Here is a 17128-nt window from a genome sequence, read left to right on the forward strand (position 1 = left end):
ATTTTGATTCCCTCACTTAATACATTAATAAAAGCTTCCATTGTTAACTGGTACAGCTCAAACACATTTCTTTTATGTTTGAATAGTGCTCCACAGTAAGACTGCACTATAATTTATTCAACTATTCAATTTGTTTTTTTTAGTTGGGAGTTGTCTTTGTTTCCAGTCCTTGTCTTCATGTACTAAAACATTAAGTACAATGTTTGTACTTTATTCTTGTATGCGAATGATATTATTTCTAGAATATATACCCATGACAAAGACTGGTGATCAAAGTTTATATAAGTTTCTAATTTTGACAGATAATGTCAGATATAAAAGGCTGTTACAATTTACATTTTCACCAGTTATAGTAGGAAATGCTTCCTTTCTCACTTTCCTGTCATCAGATATTATCTCTCATTTTGCTTTGTAGCTTATCTCCTTTCTAACTAGTGAAAATGATGTATCAATTTAAATAATATTTCTAATTTTATGGAGGATGAGCATTGCTTCATATATATATCGGTCATGTTGACTTACTCTTCCGTAAACAGGTCTGCTCATATTTTCTTCCCATTAGTTCCACTGGGTTATTTAACTTGCATGAACCTAGCTGTAAGAGGTTGTGTGTGTGTATGTGTGTGTTTTATATGTATTAAACCCATGTATGCAGAATATGTTCCAAACATTTTCCCAACATATTTTTGTCCTTTCCCTTTGTGGATTTTTCTTTGCAATAAAATTACATGGTTATACCTATGTTAAATTGATAGTCTATTTCTCTCCCTCATGCAATGGTTTTGGCAATGGTATTTCTTCCACTTGCAATAGCCCTTCACATGGTTTTAATATTGCCTCAAAATTTGCTTTTATTTCAGGTTTTTCCAATTTTAGGATCAGATACTTAAAGAATTTGTAAACAGATTTACTACAAGCTAAAAGTTAAACTTTAAAAACTATTAATTAAATGGAAAACAACACTAAGGTACAATTTAATGTGCAAATAAAATGCCACTACTTTATGTTACCTTTAGTGATTGTCTTTGATACATATTTTTTCATTACCGTGGTCAAGTGTGGACATGTCAGAAGGAAACAAGACTCTGGTCACTGAGTTTGTTCTCACAGGACTTACAGAGAGATCATGGCTGCGTTCCTCTTTTCCCTCATGTTCTTGGTCATCTACATCATCACCATGGTGGGCAACGTTGGACTGATGGCTCTTGTTTGGAAGGATGCCCATCTTTACATGCCTATGTACTTGTTCCTTGGTGGTTTAGCCTTTGCTGATGCTTGCACTTCAACCTCTGTAACTCCCAAGATGCTAGTCAATTTCTTAGACAAGACTGCAATGATATCCCTAGCAGAGTGCATCACCCAATTCTACTTTTTTGCTTCCAGTGCAACTACAGAATGTTTCCTTCTGGTAGTGATGGCCTATGACCGCTATGTAGCCATATGTAACCCCTTGCTTTATCCAGTGATAATGTCCAACAGACTCTGCATTCAGTTGATAATTATTTCATATGCAATCAGTTTTCTGCATCCCCTGATTCACATGAGCTTGTTATTAAGATTAACTTTCTGCAGGTTTAACATTATTATAATGTTAGAATATTATTCTATGTATAGAATATACATTATTATAATGTATTAGAATAATACATTATTTCTACTGTGAAATTTTACAACTATTCCAAATTTCATCTATTTGACCCATCTATTAATGCACTAATGATATTTATTTTTGCAGCTTAATACAAATATCCACTTTAATGACCATCATAATCTCTTATCCTCGTGTGCTCTTCGACATTCTGAAAAAGAAGTCTGAAAAGGGCAGAAGCAAAGCCTTCTCTACATGCAGTGCCCACTTGCTCTCTGTCTCATTGTGCTGTGGCACTCTCATCTTCACCTATGTGCATCCTGCATCCAGTCTAGACGAAGATCAGGACAAATTGTATTCCCTATTTTACACTATTATAATTCCCCTGCTAAACCCATTTATTTACAGCTTGAGAAAATAAAGAGGCTGTAGGTGCCTTGAGATGAGCTACAAAGAAGTAAATGTTGTCAAGGGAAATTTCAAATGGTTTCTCTTCTCACCCTTTGCATAAACGAGTTCTTAAATCTTACAGATTAGCCATGGTTCTGCCCTTTTACTAAAGAGCTAGTGGTCAGGGTGGTCGCTAAGCAATGGGTGAAGGAACCCAGCTTCACACAATGTTTACTTGAATATACATCCAATTAAAGTTATTACGTCAGTTGAAATGACTCCTACTACTAATTGTTGATTTATTTAAAAATATTGTAATTCCTTTTTATCTGAACATTTAGTCTTTGAAAATTTGATATCTGCAAGGGACTCCTCCCCTAAATTCCACTTAATAATTGACAGTAACTGAGGCTGGTGTGTAAGTCGGAGTCATTTAGTTCATGACTGATCCTAGCTCACTGAGCTCGACCTGCATGTTAATAAGGCTCTGTGATGTTTTACCACATAATGATAAAATGATAAAAACTTAGATTCTTGGAAGAAAAATGTTTCCGAAATAAAGGGGAGGAAAATTAATAAAAATGAAGAGTTTGAAAAAATTGGTGCATTTTAATAACAACAATTAAAAAAAAGTTGGCTTGAATTAAATAATGGAACATCAAGATTTTAATTTCCCATATCTAGAAGCCCACATACTAACTTTCATACAGGAAGGACAATATAATATAATGGTATTTTGGAATTTGCAGATTTGGAAATATCTCAAGACATAGCTTTCTTAGATATTACAGATCTCCTGTACTCTATTTACATGACTATTTTGTTAGCAATAGTAAGTTGGTAAACATTTGCGTAGAGATTGCTTTGCTCTCCTACACTAGGTAGATGGCAAAGCGGAGGGCAAGGATGAGAAACTGGTTAAGCATATATGGATGCAGGCAAAAAATTGAGCTAGTGGTCCTTTTTTCTTTAAGTTTATTTATTTATTTATTTTTGAGAGAGAGAGAGAGAGAGAGAGAGAGAGAGAGATACAGAGACAGAGAGACAGAGAAAGAGAGGGCGCACATATGGGGAGGGGCAGAGAGAAGCAGAGATAATCCCAAGTAGGCTCCCTGCTGTCAGAGCAGAGTCCAACACTGGGCTGGAACTCACAAAATGTGTGATCATGACCTGAGCCAAAATCAAGAATTATATGCTTACCTGACTGAGCCAACCAGGCACCCCTAGACTAATTTATTTTAGTATACTACAATTGACATAGATTCCTTTTTTTCTTTTCGTTTCTTTTCCTTTCCTTTCTTTTCTTTTCTTTTCTTTCTTTTTTTTTGGCGAGGACTTAATTATGTTCCTTGAGCAATCTGTTTGTTCAAGCACTGCATTTAAAAAAAAAGAATTCATAGGAAATAAAAACTAAATTCAAGTTGTTGAAGCAGGAGTGAAAATGGTCCTCTTGTTGAAGTATTTTAAAAGTTAAATTTAGGGTTTTTTTTTCTTTAATTCCAACAAACATCAAAATACTTATCTAAAATGAAGACAGTATGCATCATAAATTTATCAATCATTTGACTTATGAATATAAATGAAAATATTCAATTCATTTTAATAGGCTTACAATTTTATTGCCATAGGTTCCCATTATAAATGGCTTTTTAAAATGTTAGACAACTGAATGCATTCTTTTGAAAAGTACTATTGACTGCAGAAAATTGTGGTTAATTTTACTGTTTTGGTGGCTAACAATGACACAGGGTTTTTAAAAAAAAATTTTAATGTTTATTTACTTTTTGAGAGAGACAGAGAGAGAATGAGTGGGGTAGGGGCAGAGAGAGGGAGACACAGAATCCAAAGCAGGCTCCAGGCTCTGAGCTGTCAACACAAAGCCCGACATGGGGCTTGAACTCACAACCCGTGAGATAATGACCTGAGCTGAAGTCAGATGCTCAACCAACTAAGCCACACAGGCAACCCCCCTGCCCTGCCGCCTTTTTTTTTTTCTTTTAATATCTAATGTGGATATTTTTAATTTATAGGTTAGGATTGATTTTTGCATTACATTTTCCTTACTTTTGATTAGGGCCCTGTTCCAATAATTTACCATTATGTTCTGTTACAATCTTTTAGATTTTTGTTATCATTTTGACAAAAATAAATGTTTCCATGCATATATGTCTCAACAGTTGTTTTGTTTGTTTGTTTTATTTTTTTGCTTTTTTGTTTTTTACTTTGAGGGTATGGCACTTACATAATGTTTCTAATTTCTGCAATGATATTTCATGACAGAATTATTAAAGGCAGAACCAATTATTAAAAACTTGTTAATCTTTTAGTGTATGTAATGCTAACAAATGAAGACTTTGTTTTGTAACCACAGTGAAATTATTATACATAAGAGAATTAATTTCTTAACATTATTTAATATCAATCTATGTTTCGTATTCCCAATTTGTATCAAAAATTTGTTCTTTGTTTGAATCAGGATTTAAACAAAGTATATCTATTGCATTTTGATGATGGTTCTTAAATTTCTTTTCATCTATAATAGTTTTCTCTTCCTCCTTTTTTCATGTCATTTATCTGCTGAATAAACTGGTTTATTTTCTATAGAATTTTTCACATTTTGGATCTGGCTGATAGTATCTTTGTGATAAAGGTAATGTATACTTAGAGAACTGATGATAGAATTAGATCTACAAGCATACTTAAATCCAGAACATATTAATTTTATTAGCTGTGGATGGCCTATTGTGTGTTATTAAGAATAAAATTTATGATTTTATTTTTAATAAAACTATTCACTTCATCCATATTTTAAAATTTATTTATCTAGAACTAGACAAAGACTCACATAATGGTTTTTACATTTATGGGTTTGGAAGGTTACTTCCCTTTTATCATTTTTTTCTCACTTAGGAAAATGTAGGTTAGCTAATAATTTTTCTATTTTGTAGGTATTTTAAAAGAATTAGCTTATAATTTTAAAAATTACATCTAACTTTGTTTGCTCTTATCTAATTCTTTACTTTCTCCTAGTTTTAAATTTTTTCCATTGGCTCTCCCTTCTTGTAATATTTTGGTTTCTTCTAGATTTTATATCCAGTGTTGAATTTATTGATTTCATTTTAGCTTTATTTTTGATATGGTCTGTATTCTTTTTTTTTAATTCTTTTTTTTTAAATATTTATTATTCTTGAGAGACAAAGAGACAGAGCATGAGCAGGAGAGGAGCAGAGAGAGAGGGAGACACAGAATCCGAAGCAGGCTCCAGGCTCTGAGCTGTCAGCACAAAGCCCAATGTGGGGCTCTAACCCACAAACCGTGAGATCATGACCTGAGCCAAAGTCAGTTGCTTAACTGACTGAGACACTGAGCCACCCTAAAGTTGTCTGTATTATATTATGGATTTTATTCCAAATGGAATTTAGTTGCTGAGTGTTTTGCATGTTTCTGGTTTGCTACCTCTTATTGTTCATATGGAATTTCCATTTATGTTAACTTTCTACAGATCCAACATAAAAACACCAGTTCTATTTTGAATTCTTGTTGCCATATAAAATTTCCAAACAGGTGAATCTATTAATGCATTGATTCTTTTTGGTTTCTCAGTCTTTATTCAAACTTCACTCCTATGAACAATTAAATTAAGTTTCTTACACCCATGTCATCTTTGGCATACTGAAAAATAATTATGAAAAAGGCTGAAGTAATGCCTTCTCCACAGCGGTGGCCATTTGCTCACTGTTCTCCTGTTCTCTTACAACACTCTTTTTTTTCAGATTTGTGAGTCTTGAATCTGCCACAGATGAAGAACAGGGCAAAATGCATCCTTTGTTGTATATTATTGCAATTCTCTACTAAATCTCTTCTTACACATACAGCAAAAGAAACAAATTTAAGGTGGACTAATAAAATGATAAAGGAATACACATTTCTCAAATAAAATGTCCTTACCATTTTTTCAATTTTTATTTAAATAAGCACAAAACCTAAATGGACATCTTGCACATTGATAATACTCAATGCATTTTTTAGTTAAAAAAAAAAATAGAAAATGTGTAAACTTTTATTAAGTCTTTTAAACACCCAGTCAATTTGTCAGAATTTAAGATTTGTTCTTCAGCTATAGGCAAGAGTGAAGCAATGTTTCAGTTGCTTTCACTCTTATATCATCATCTTAGTAGATGATTCTTGAATGAGTAAATGCATGAGAGCTCTATTTCCAATGATAACCCATTCTGGAAACAGTTAGAATCACATGCAAAGTCTTCTAAAAGCCTTCCATAAAACCAAACAATTTCCAGGTGCATTATTCTTGCTTTGTAAGACTTTTATACCCAAGAAATTATTTGGAATTAAATAGTATAAAGTTCATGAGTTTTAAAAACAAAAGTGACTATACACATCATCTTAGAGCATTTCAAGGTAATTAGTCACCTAAAAAAAAAAGTACTTCTAAGTAAGTATCCTCCTTGCTGACATTAAAATATTTGTCTAAACATATAGACAAATACATAGCAATAATTTTCACAATAAGTAGAGTTAAAAATTTCTGGTAAGTATGAATTACCCTTTTCATTCTGACAGTATCAATGAAAAAAATCATTATTAGAAGTACTGTTTATACAAAATTAATTTTTTAGTAATTACAAACCACTTGAAAATTTTCAGTGTTTCTAATCAGTCTTCTAATAATGGTGTTTCATTTTAGAGGGACTGATTAAATTAAAACTTTATTATATCCTCCTACCTCCTTGTAATTTTTTTCCTTCCAGCATGGTATCCACTGTAAGCTTTTTGACCTCTTTATTTATATTCTTGTATTTTGGTGAAGAATAAAACAAAAATATTTGTCTAAATAAATGAGCAATGATTTTCTGTTTCTGCTACATTTCTTTCCTGATGTATGAGTCTTAGGCAATAATTCCTACTCTATTCTCTGTTGCTTAACATACATTTTTACAGAAAATTCTGTATATAAGCTAGCATTGTACTGAAAAATAGTCTATTAAACTCTAAGTGTCTCCTATACCACTGCTTCTACTAAGCCTAAAGTAGGTCTGTGGGCCTACGTGTACAGGTGGTACTACGTGTGGGTACCACCTTGACAACAGTGGATTAGAGAAGTCACGTTACGCTTTTCAGTCTACAGGCCTCTCATAGTTTTTCTACTGTTTCTGTTTTTGCCATCTTCACGTACATCCATTCTATGCCTAATGATGTATGGGGTCAGGCCATATAAATATGGTTCTGTCACCATGAATGCCATGTTCAGTTAAGAATATCTGAGACTATAATATTAATAAGGCCAGCTACTCAAAACTGTACTAAAATTTCTGTTTGGGCCAGATGAGTAGTCATCTTATGATATAAATCAGTGGAACACATACCAGGGGAAATATTATCCATTTGTAATTAAACTGGTAGGAGAATAGGTAATGGGCATTTGACAGGTACGTAATAGGTTGTGGAGCATTGGAATTGGGGCTTTATTCAAATTGCAAGGACTCAGAGAAGGTTTTTGAGTGGAGTAATTTGATAAGGGCTGAACTATATTTGAATGCATGATCTAATATATGGGCATGCACATTGAATGCTAGACAACATTATCAATGAACTGAAGAAATATGAGGCCTTAGCCATCCTATAAAATCTGAGAAAAAGGCAAATTAGGTGATAAATTAAATGTAAATCTACCACCACACTCCATCACCCAAACCAATGGAACGTTGTTTCTATGAATGGCACCATTAAGAAAAAAATACTGTATCAATAGCAGACTGGCCATCTGATTTCACTGGAAGATTTCATTGTACTGAGACAAAATCACAGCAGTTCCATGGAAATATTGTGTGGTAAATTTATACCAATACATTAAATATTAATTAATTAGTGTCCTAGGCTATAGGGAGGAGAATAAAGCTCTTTAAGTTGAGGCTGTGTCACTTTCTCACTGATCAAAGGTCTGAAGAAAAAGCATTACAATCTCTGAACATGGAACATAAATGGGTCACTCAGAAGGATATTTTCTTTCTTTTAGTACTTGGGAATATGGCTGCTTCTTACATAGGAAAATCTATCCCATAAATTTCCACCTCTTCAATCTCAGTGATAAGCTAAAAAAAAAAAAGTGGGGGGTGCTGAGTTACAACCAAATCAAGAAAGAAAGTATATTTTCTTCTCCTTCCTACTTTTCTACTTCCATAATCTACTTAAATGCTCCTAGAGCCCAATAACCAAAAAATCCTTAGAATTCCAGGCACAATGGAGAATATACTTGTAAAGCAGTTAGGATCCTCTAGTCAAACATCCTCAATTTTTACAAGTGAGGAGTGTTAATGCTATACCACACAGAATTAACAGAGGCAGTTCCTTATAACTTTTATTCTCACTTGAACACGCGAGGCTTCCTCTTGTGCATTCAATAAGCTACTACCTGAGAGCAAGAGACATCAGCAATTAACTGAGTTCAAGAGTCAGGCCAGGAGTTGTGTTGTGTGAAATGGCAAAACAAATAAACAGCAGCAAAAATTAAAAGTTGGAACAAAGGCTCTGATGCTGGTTGAGTTAGTATTAAGGTGTTCTGAAGGAGAATGAGGGGAATAAAGCTTCCAGCTGAACTGGAAAATAAAGCCTCTGTGGTCAAGAGTAAAACATAATGCAATGTTTAAAAGTTACTGCTCTGACGAGGAACCACAGGGCCTTTGGTATTAAATTTGCACAATCCACAAAGTTACCCACACACAGCATAATTTTCCCTTTCACAGATTGAATTCACAGTTACTACACAACCAGTATTTCCCAGAGAAAGCCTTTGCAGCTCAAGAGAACTGAGCCACAAATCCTATTATCTGTCAGAAATTTGGAGTTTTACTATCCCCAACCTACATCAGATTTCTGTTGTATGCTTTACTATGTCTAAGTCAGTAAAAGGATAATTTTGCAATTCTTGTTTGTCATTTTCCTATGACCTGTTCCCATTACTACAGAAAATGTAGTGCTAACCAGTGGGCATTCTCAGGCTTCTACCCTGGTTCCTGAGCCCTTGTCAGCCCCATCACAAAAGTGTGTGTGTGCTGCTCACACAGAGGCAAGCATGTCACACAGATTCTGATGGGCCTGGAGAGATGCTGGCAGCTTTGCAGCTGTTTAAGGAGAACTCCTTACATTGCTACACTAAGATTAGAAAAACAAAGGGATAAATTCTGGTTTTTTGTTTTTGTTGTTTTTCTCATCAACATTGCATATGAAAGCCATGATTTTTAACCTTTTAATTTACTATACATTTTGATTTTTAACTTCAGCTCCTAGATTCTGCTGTCAAATAAATAGACTCATTTGCCCTAAAGAATCTATTAGCTACAATGGACCAAAGGTTGGTACAGAGAATGAATGGATAGGTTTTAGGATGAGGAAAGGGATATATAGGCTTAAGAATTTTGATCTTCTAAGAGTGATCATAAGTTATGCTTAAGGGTTTAAATGGAATCTCATCCATGGGTGTGCGAACAGTGCTGAGCTCAGTGGTTTGGCATTTTATAAAGATGATTTTGGCCCAAATTCAGATTTTGGTGGGAGAATATATTAGAAAATACACATAGATTATTAAAAGGTATGTGAGTATTCTAGGCAGGAGATGGAGTTTTCTTGAATTTTGAGAAAAGTAGGTGGTTTCAGCAGGTATTAAAGAGATAAAAGCCATGAGTTTGATAATAGTTCTGATGGGTTCAAGGCGGGAATTCAGTGTCAAGGATGACTCTCAGGTTTCTTTCTTTAAAAACGGGGTAATGATGATGCCATTAACTGAGAATGGGAAGGCAGGATGAGGGCCACACTTGGTGATACTGTTTACAAAGATTCTGAATTTGGATCTGGACATTCTGAGTTTCATGAGTTTTTGAGACATTTGAAGAAACTATCCGGTGGTTGGAATGTGGCAACATCAAGAGCAATAAGAGAAAGGAAATTATTATGACCTAAAAATTGCTCAGGGGTAGTTTGTCAAGATGCCCTCACAGTGAACTCTAATGACACAAAGTGTATTTCTAATTGTTACACCTGCTATGCCTGGGTTATTCCCCAATTAGCTCACAATGCCCAGTAGAACAGCTTTGCCCCCAACCTACAGGGAATCAATCCATTGGTAACTTTTACTGAGGGAATTTAAAATATATTTTTTTCTTTTTCATGAATAGATTTGGAAAAGAGTACAAATAAATACCTTCTTCCTGCAGTTGAGGTTTCCAAGGAAAATCTTTGCGCAAGTAATCACTGCTTCATTCTGCACCTTCCACTTTTCTTCATTTAAAGATTTTAAGAGGAAGTACAGCGGATGTGGGTGTGAAAGCAGCTAGAAACTTCATCAGTTTGGCGATTCATGAAGATGTCTCTGGCCCCAATGTAAAGTATGGTAGAGGGAAATTTATATTTCTTCCCTTTAGAAACCCACCATCTTTCCTTCAAGAAACCCATCATTTCTCAATCTCGAAAAGACTTTAAGAAACTGAGTGAGGACACTAGGATCCATCTAATTTTCATTACTTGTAGTTTTTCAATTTTTTTGTTTGATAATGAGACATCCAGGTGAGAAATGAAAATCCTGGTAACCCTATGAGGTTTTTCGTTTAACTTCAGGGTAGACCATTCTGGATGCTTGTCATAAATACTAAATGTTTGACTGATGAGGAGACACAAATAATAATATTTCTTTTTAATAGTAAACTTGAGATAATAGAAAAAGGAGGCAAATGATAAAATGATGATAATGACTCAAGAATTTCAGAGGTTATTTCATACCATAGAAACTTTTCATTGTCAGGCTAAGGACAACTAAATTATGCTGCTTAAACTTCCTTAATTTGTTCATGGAATCATGAAAAGATGAGCTAAAGTCACCAATGATAACATTATTAAGCCCCTTGTTTCCAATGGATATATATGTGTGCATATGTGTGTGTGTATATATATATACACACACATATATATGTGTATATCTACATGATATAGAGATACATATGGATATTGAAAAGATCTAAGAACTTAATAGCTCTTGACCTAATTATAAAAATAGGGTGTATCAATTATGGATTTAAAGTTGGCAAGAAACCTAGGCAGGCTCACTCAGGACAAAACCCCACCTTAGAAATTAAATGACTTGCCCTCAGTGTCTAGTAAGGCTAATTTTTAGAAGAGACATTTCAGTCATTCTTGCTGCATGTGCTGTGTTTCTAGGCCTTCTCATGGGTATATGCTTTAAAAGATAAATTTTGAATGTTATTTGTTTTTGAGAGAGAGGGGGAGAGAGAGCAAGGGAGGGGCAGAGAGAGAGAGGGGGACAGAGGATCCAAAGTGGGCTCTGTGCCGACAGCAGAGAGCCTGATGCAAGGCTGGAACTGTGAGATCTGTGAGATCATGACCAACTGTGAGATCATGACCTGAGCTGAAGTTAGATGCTTAACTGATGGAGCCACCCTTGCACCCAAAAGATAAATTTTTAAAGCTATTTTTTTTTTCTATTCTCAAGGAACATGGGAAATAACTCCTCATTCTCCCTAATGTTGAACCATTATGAAAATATTGTCTATGGAGCTATTTTAAAGTTAAACAATACAATTTGGCTATATAGGTAGATTTTTAAATGTATTTTAATCAGCAAGAAGTGTGTGTATAAAATTGTGTTATTCATTTTATTTTGGGAAGCAATGAATTTACACATCAAATTATAGATAGATTTTTCTCCTTCTAGGTGATCTAAGAGTCTGTGCATTCACCTCTAAATACCTTGGGATCTCTTTGGATTTGCTTTTAGACAGCATTTATAGGTCATAGAACAAAATCAAGCAAATTATTTCAGGGATGCATCAAATATAAAGAAAGGAACCTGAAAATGAAGAAAACTATTTAAAAAAAACATTGTGTTTATATATCTAACTTTGTTTACAAAAAAACTTTTGTCTGAGAGACAGAGGGAAATTACTCTTGATGGATGAATTCAGATACAACTGAAAATATTCAAAAGCATATGCTACATAATCCAAAACCTTTTCTGTATTTTAAAATACAGAAAACCTATAAAATAAAATTTACTTATGATTAATTCCTAATTTTTCATTAAAATATTTATTGCCACCTACTAAATGCAATAGTATTATTATTCCTGTTGCTCTCTTTTTCTCTTCTTTACTATTAAAATTTAAGACTAGCCTTAAATATATGTCATTGACCATATATAAATATCTATAATTCTATAAAATAGGATGACTATATATTGTGTTTTTATCACAAAAGCAGTTTTGGAGGTACTGTGTATTTTTCTCCTCTTTATTCTCTCCTCTCACCTCCACCAGACAATAAATATTAACAAGCTAAGGTCTATCATTTTATACAATCTTTATGTTCTTATGGTTTTTGCAAATGTGTGTGTGTGTGTGTGTGTGTGTGTGTGTGTGTGTATTCACAGATCTACAGAATGGGAATTTTAAGACTCTATTATCTATTTGTTTAATGAGATAATGTTAAATACATTTCTCTGCATCTTATTTTTCTCACATTCCTAGCAATTGTGGAAATTTCTTTCAGACAACTCGTAGATCAATAGCTCTTAGTCTGGTTATGCCAAAATTTGTTCAACCATTGTTTCATCCTGTTGGTTTACATGTTATTTCCAGTCTTTTGCCACTGTGAACAATGTTGTTGTAGACTTTTCTACCTATGAAATATGTTATTGCCATAGAATAGATAGAAGGCATGGGTTGCTGAGTTGAAAAGTATGTGTATTTTTATTTATGTTTCATTATTAAAATAATTTAATGCTTATTTATTTTTGAGAGGGAGAGACAGAGCAAGCTGAGGAGGTGCAGAGAGACAGTGGAAGACACAGAATCTGAAGCAGGCTCCAGGCTCTGAGCTGTCAGCACAGAGCCTGACATGGGATTCAAACTCACAAACTGTAAGTGAGATCATGATGTGGGCCAAAGTTGGGTGCTTAACTGACTGAGCCACCAAGGTGCCCCCGTGTATTTTTTTTAAATATTACCAAATTGTTTTTCAGTCTTAATTTACATTTTTATTAGTAAGGGTGACAGTGGCATTTTCTAAATTCTAACAATCAGATTTTGCTAATCTGAGGAATGAAAAATAACGTCTTATTTTATTCACACATCTTGAGTACTAGGGAAGGTGGTCACCTTCCTCACACTAACTCAGTGTGTTGACATATTCTGTGACTTGCCCATTCAATTCCATTTTTGTTTTCTGTCGAGTTACTTGACTTTTCTTACCAATTAGTAATATTTCCTAGCATGTGATAGGAACTAATATTTAGCCTATTATATTAACTATACATATTTTTCCAACATTTTATTCATCTTTTACCTTGTGAAATATTTGATACATACTTCATTTTCATGTATTTAAACATTATATTAAATACACTTATATCCTTATTTATAATTCGTGGGTTTCTTAGAGATTTTTGTAATATATTTAAATTATATTTATTTCATGCATTTTCTTAGAATATTTAAATTGTTTTCTTTTAATTTTTTACTTTTAAACCCTTGATCCAGTAACAATTTTAAAACAAACATGGAAAACAAAGCCATTCTTACTTTTTTTTTTCTGAAATAGGCAAATGTAGCCATAATATTTTCTCAATTGAAAAATCACCCATGTACTATATTAAATTCCAATACATATACTTGAATCAGTCTTTGGAGTCTTTATTTGGTTTTACTATTATATTTTCCTATTTTCATGTCATATTATATTCTATTAAAGGCTTTATGTTGTAACACCACTGCACACTTAACTTTGTTACTGTTCATATTTTTCTTGTCTCTTTAAAATAATTTTATTTTATAAGAACTTTATGCTTATGCTATTATGTTAAAAAGCAGTTAGGATTCAGGGGCACCTGGGTGGCTCAGTCAGTTAAGTGACCAACTCCTGATTTTGGCTAAAGTCATGATCTTGCAGTTTGTGGGATCGAGCCCCACACTGAGCTCTGTGAAGCCTGCTTGGAATACTCCTCTCTCTGCCCCTCTCCTGCTCAGGCTCTGTCTCTCTCTCTCAAAATAGATAAATAAAAGTAAATAATCTTAAAAACAACTAACTGAATTTAATTTCTAGCTGAAATTGAATTCTAATGACATATTTATAATACTAGGTCTTCTTATCTGAGATCATATTTTGGCTATTTCTTTAGAAATTGTATAATACTTTTCGGTAAGTTTTAGAATTTTATTCACAAGGTCTTATATATTTTAAAAATATTTCAATGTATTTTAAGGTGTATGGCTATTGTAACTGATATATATCCTTTTTATTTCTTTCTTGCACTGAAAAAAATCTCGTGATTATTTATGTATTCATCCTGCATCTGGTACTTATTAAAGTCATAATGTTATTTCTTTAATTATAACAATATAACATTAGTAAAAATATGAATTTGTCTCCTACAATTTTTATGACATTTCATTAATCTTTGTTATATTTTGTTTTCATATCTTAGATGTATTGAAGTTTCTGAAAAATACTGTACAATAATGGTCAGAGTAAGCATTTCAATCTGTCCTAATTTGAGGAAGATGCTATATTGTTTAGAATGTATGCTATTGGCTTTGATTACTCATCTTTAGCATATTTCAAAAGCTTAATTCTATTTTAAAAGCTTTTATAATTAGAAGATGATTATTAAATTGAAATTAATTTTTTCCAAATTAAAAAACAAAACCACTTCTCTTATACAAGTAATAAACTCTCTATATATAATAAATTATATATAATAAATATGTATAAATATAAATACATAAAATAAATATACATAATAAATTCCATATATATGGTGTGTATATGGTATATATATATATATATATATATATATATATATATATATATATTCCCCTTAATTTTGAGGAACAGTTGCCCAAATACATATTGTTTGTAAAGAATACTGAAGTGTAAAGATAAATGTTCTGGTTAAAAGGGATATGTAAATAAGGAAGATACATTTATTTGCAAATAAAATGTGATTATTTTCACAGTCTTTTATGACTCTGTTTTTCACTTATTTTTCCATTTCAGTGATCAACTTGAGTGAATCTGATGGAAACAAAACACAGGTGATGGAGTTTGTTCTCATGGGACTTACAGATCTTCCAGGGCTGCAGGTCCCCCTGTTCCTGGTGTTCTTGGTCATCTACCTCACTACCATGGTGGGCAACCTCGGACTGATTTTTCTCATCTGGAAGGACCCCCATCTTCATACCCCCATGTACTTACTCCTTGGCAGTTTGGCCTTTGCAGATGCTTGTTCCTCCACCTCTGTGACTCCCAAGATGCTGATGAATTTTTTATCCAACAATCACTTGATATCTCTGGTTGAATGCATCACCCAATTTTATATTTTTGCTTCCAGTGCAAACACTGAATGTTTCCTTCTGGTAGTGATGGCCTATGATCGCTACGTAGCTATATGTAATCCTTTGCTTTATCCAGTGGTGATGTCCAATATCTTTTGCATTCGGTTATTAGGTGTTTCATATATTATAGGGTTTCTTCATCCTATGATGCACACCAGTTTGTTATTTAGATTAACTTTCTGCAAGTCCAATGTAATACATTATTTCTACTGTGAAATTTTACAACTGTTTAAGATTTCCTGTACTGACCCTAGAGTTAATATGCTCTTAATTTTTATATTTTCAGTCTTTATACAATCTTTCACCTTTGTGACTATTATCATCTCTTACTCCCATGTCCTCTTTGCCATCCTGAAAAAGAAGTCTGAAAAGGGCAGGAGCAAGGCCTTCTCCACATGCAGCGCCCACTTGCTCTCTGTCTCTTTGTTCTATGGCACTCTCTTCTTCATGTATGTGCGTCCTGGGTCTGGCCCAGCTGAAAATCAAGATAAAATGTATTCTGTATTTTACACAATCATAATTCCCCTGCTAAATCCTTTTATTTACAGTTTGAGAAACAAAGAGGTTTTAAATGCCTTGAGGAGAATAATAAAATATAAATAGTTCTTAAGGCAAAATTTAAACTTGCTCATTTCAAACTTTGCAAAATGCAAGGGGTCTGAAGTTATGAAAAGTAGCTTTGGCTTTATAAGTTTAACAGAAGGCAGTGTCTAGGGCAGTTTCTGAGTGCTGTATGATGAAAGCTTCATTGGGTATTTGTTTCAATGTAAGGAGATCTTAATGTCACACAGAACTGAATCACTGATTAAAAATAGACCACCTTTAAGAAAACTAAGCATTTAAAATTTGTGATTTTTGACTCTTTGTACATTTCCTCTAAATTAGATACAATAATAGTTTGTAATATGATTGTAGCAGATATTTATGTTTCTTTGCTTGAGGCTGGAATGACTGAGCCAAGATAATTGTCCAAAGCCTGCATATCAAAAGTTTTGCTGCTTTTCCAGTTTGCATTCTGACCAACAGTGTAAGAGGGTTTCCCCTTCTCTTTACCCTCAGCAACACCTGTTGTTTCTTGTGTTATTAATTTTAGCCATTCTGACAGGTATGAGGTGGTATCTCACTGTAGTTTTGATCTGTATATCCCTGATGATGAGTGATGTTGAGCATCTTTTCACGTTTCTGTTGGCCATCTAGATGTCTTCATTAGAAAAATGTCTATTCATGTCTTCTGCCCATTTTTAAGTAGATTATTTGTTTCTCCCATGTTGTGTTGTACAAGTTCTTTATATACTTTGGATATTAACCCCTTTATCAGATATGTCATTTGTAAATATCTTCTCCCATTCCAAAGACTGCCTTTTAGGTTTGTTGATTGTTTTCTCCACTGTGTAGAAGTTTTTATCTTCTTTTTTAATGTTTTTTTATTTTTGAGGAGAGAAAGCATGAATGGGGTAGGGGGAGTGAGGGAGACAGAATCTGAAGCAGGCTCTGCGCTGTCCGCACAAAGCCAACGTGGGGCTTGAACTCACAACTCACAAACCGTGAGATCGTGACCTGAGCCGAAGTTGGACCTCAACTGACTGAGCCACCCAGGCACCCCAGAAGCTTTCTATCTTAATGAAGTCCCAATAGTTTATTTTTGATTTTGTTTTCCTTGCCTCTGGCAACATGTCTAGTAACAAGTTGCTATGGCTGAGGTCAAAGAGGTTGCTGCCTGTGTTCTCCTCTAGGA

At 33.7% G+C, this 17128-nt stretch overlaps 1 protein-coding gene and 1 pseudogene across 1 annotated transcript; both read left to right on the top strand.

The window, feature by feature from the left end:
- The first annotated feature begins 1064 nt into the window (after positions 1-1064).
- Positions 1065-2034, top strand: LOC106982953 (olfactory receptor 5AC2-like; annotated as a pseudogene).
- Positions 2035-9794: 7760 nt separating this feature from the next.
- LOC106982741 (olfactory receptor 5AC1-like) lies at positions 9795-15996 on the top strand. Its single transcript, XM_015080925.2, has 2 exons — positions 9795-9897; positions 15056-15996. The coding sequence occupies exons 1-2, from the start codon at positions 9795-9797 to the stop codon at positions 15994-15996; spliced, it is 1044 nt and encodes a 347-aa protein (XP_014936411.1).
- The last annotated feature ends 1132 nt before the right edge of the window (positions 15997-17128 follow it).

The sequence above is a fragment of the Acinonyx jubatus genome, chromosome C2 (genome assembly GCF_027475565.1).
Source record: "Acinonyx jubatus isolate Ajub_Pintada_27869175 chromosome C2, VMU_Ajub_asm_v1.0, whole genome shotgun sequence".
Taxonomy (NCBI): domain Eukaryota; kingdom Metazoa; phylum Chordata; class Mammalia; order Carnivora; family Felidae; genus Acinonyx; species Acinonyx jubatus.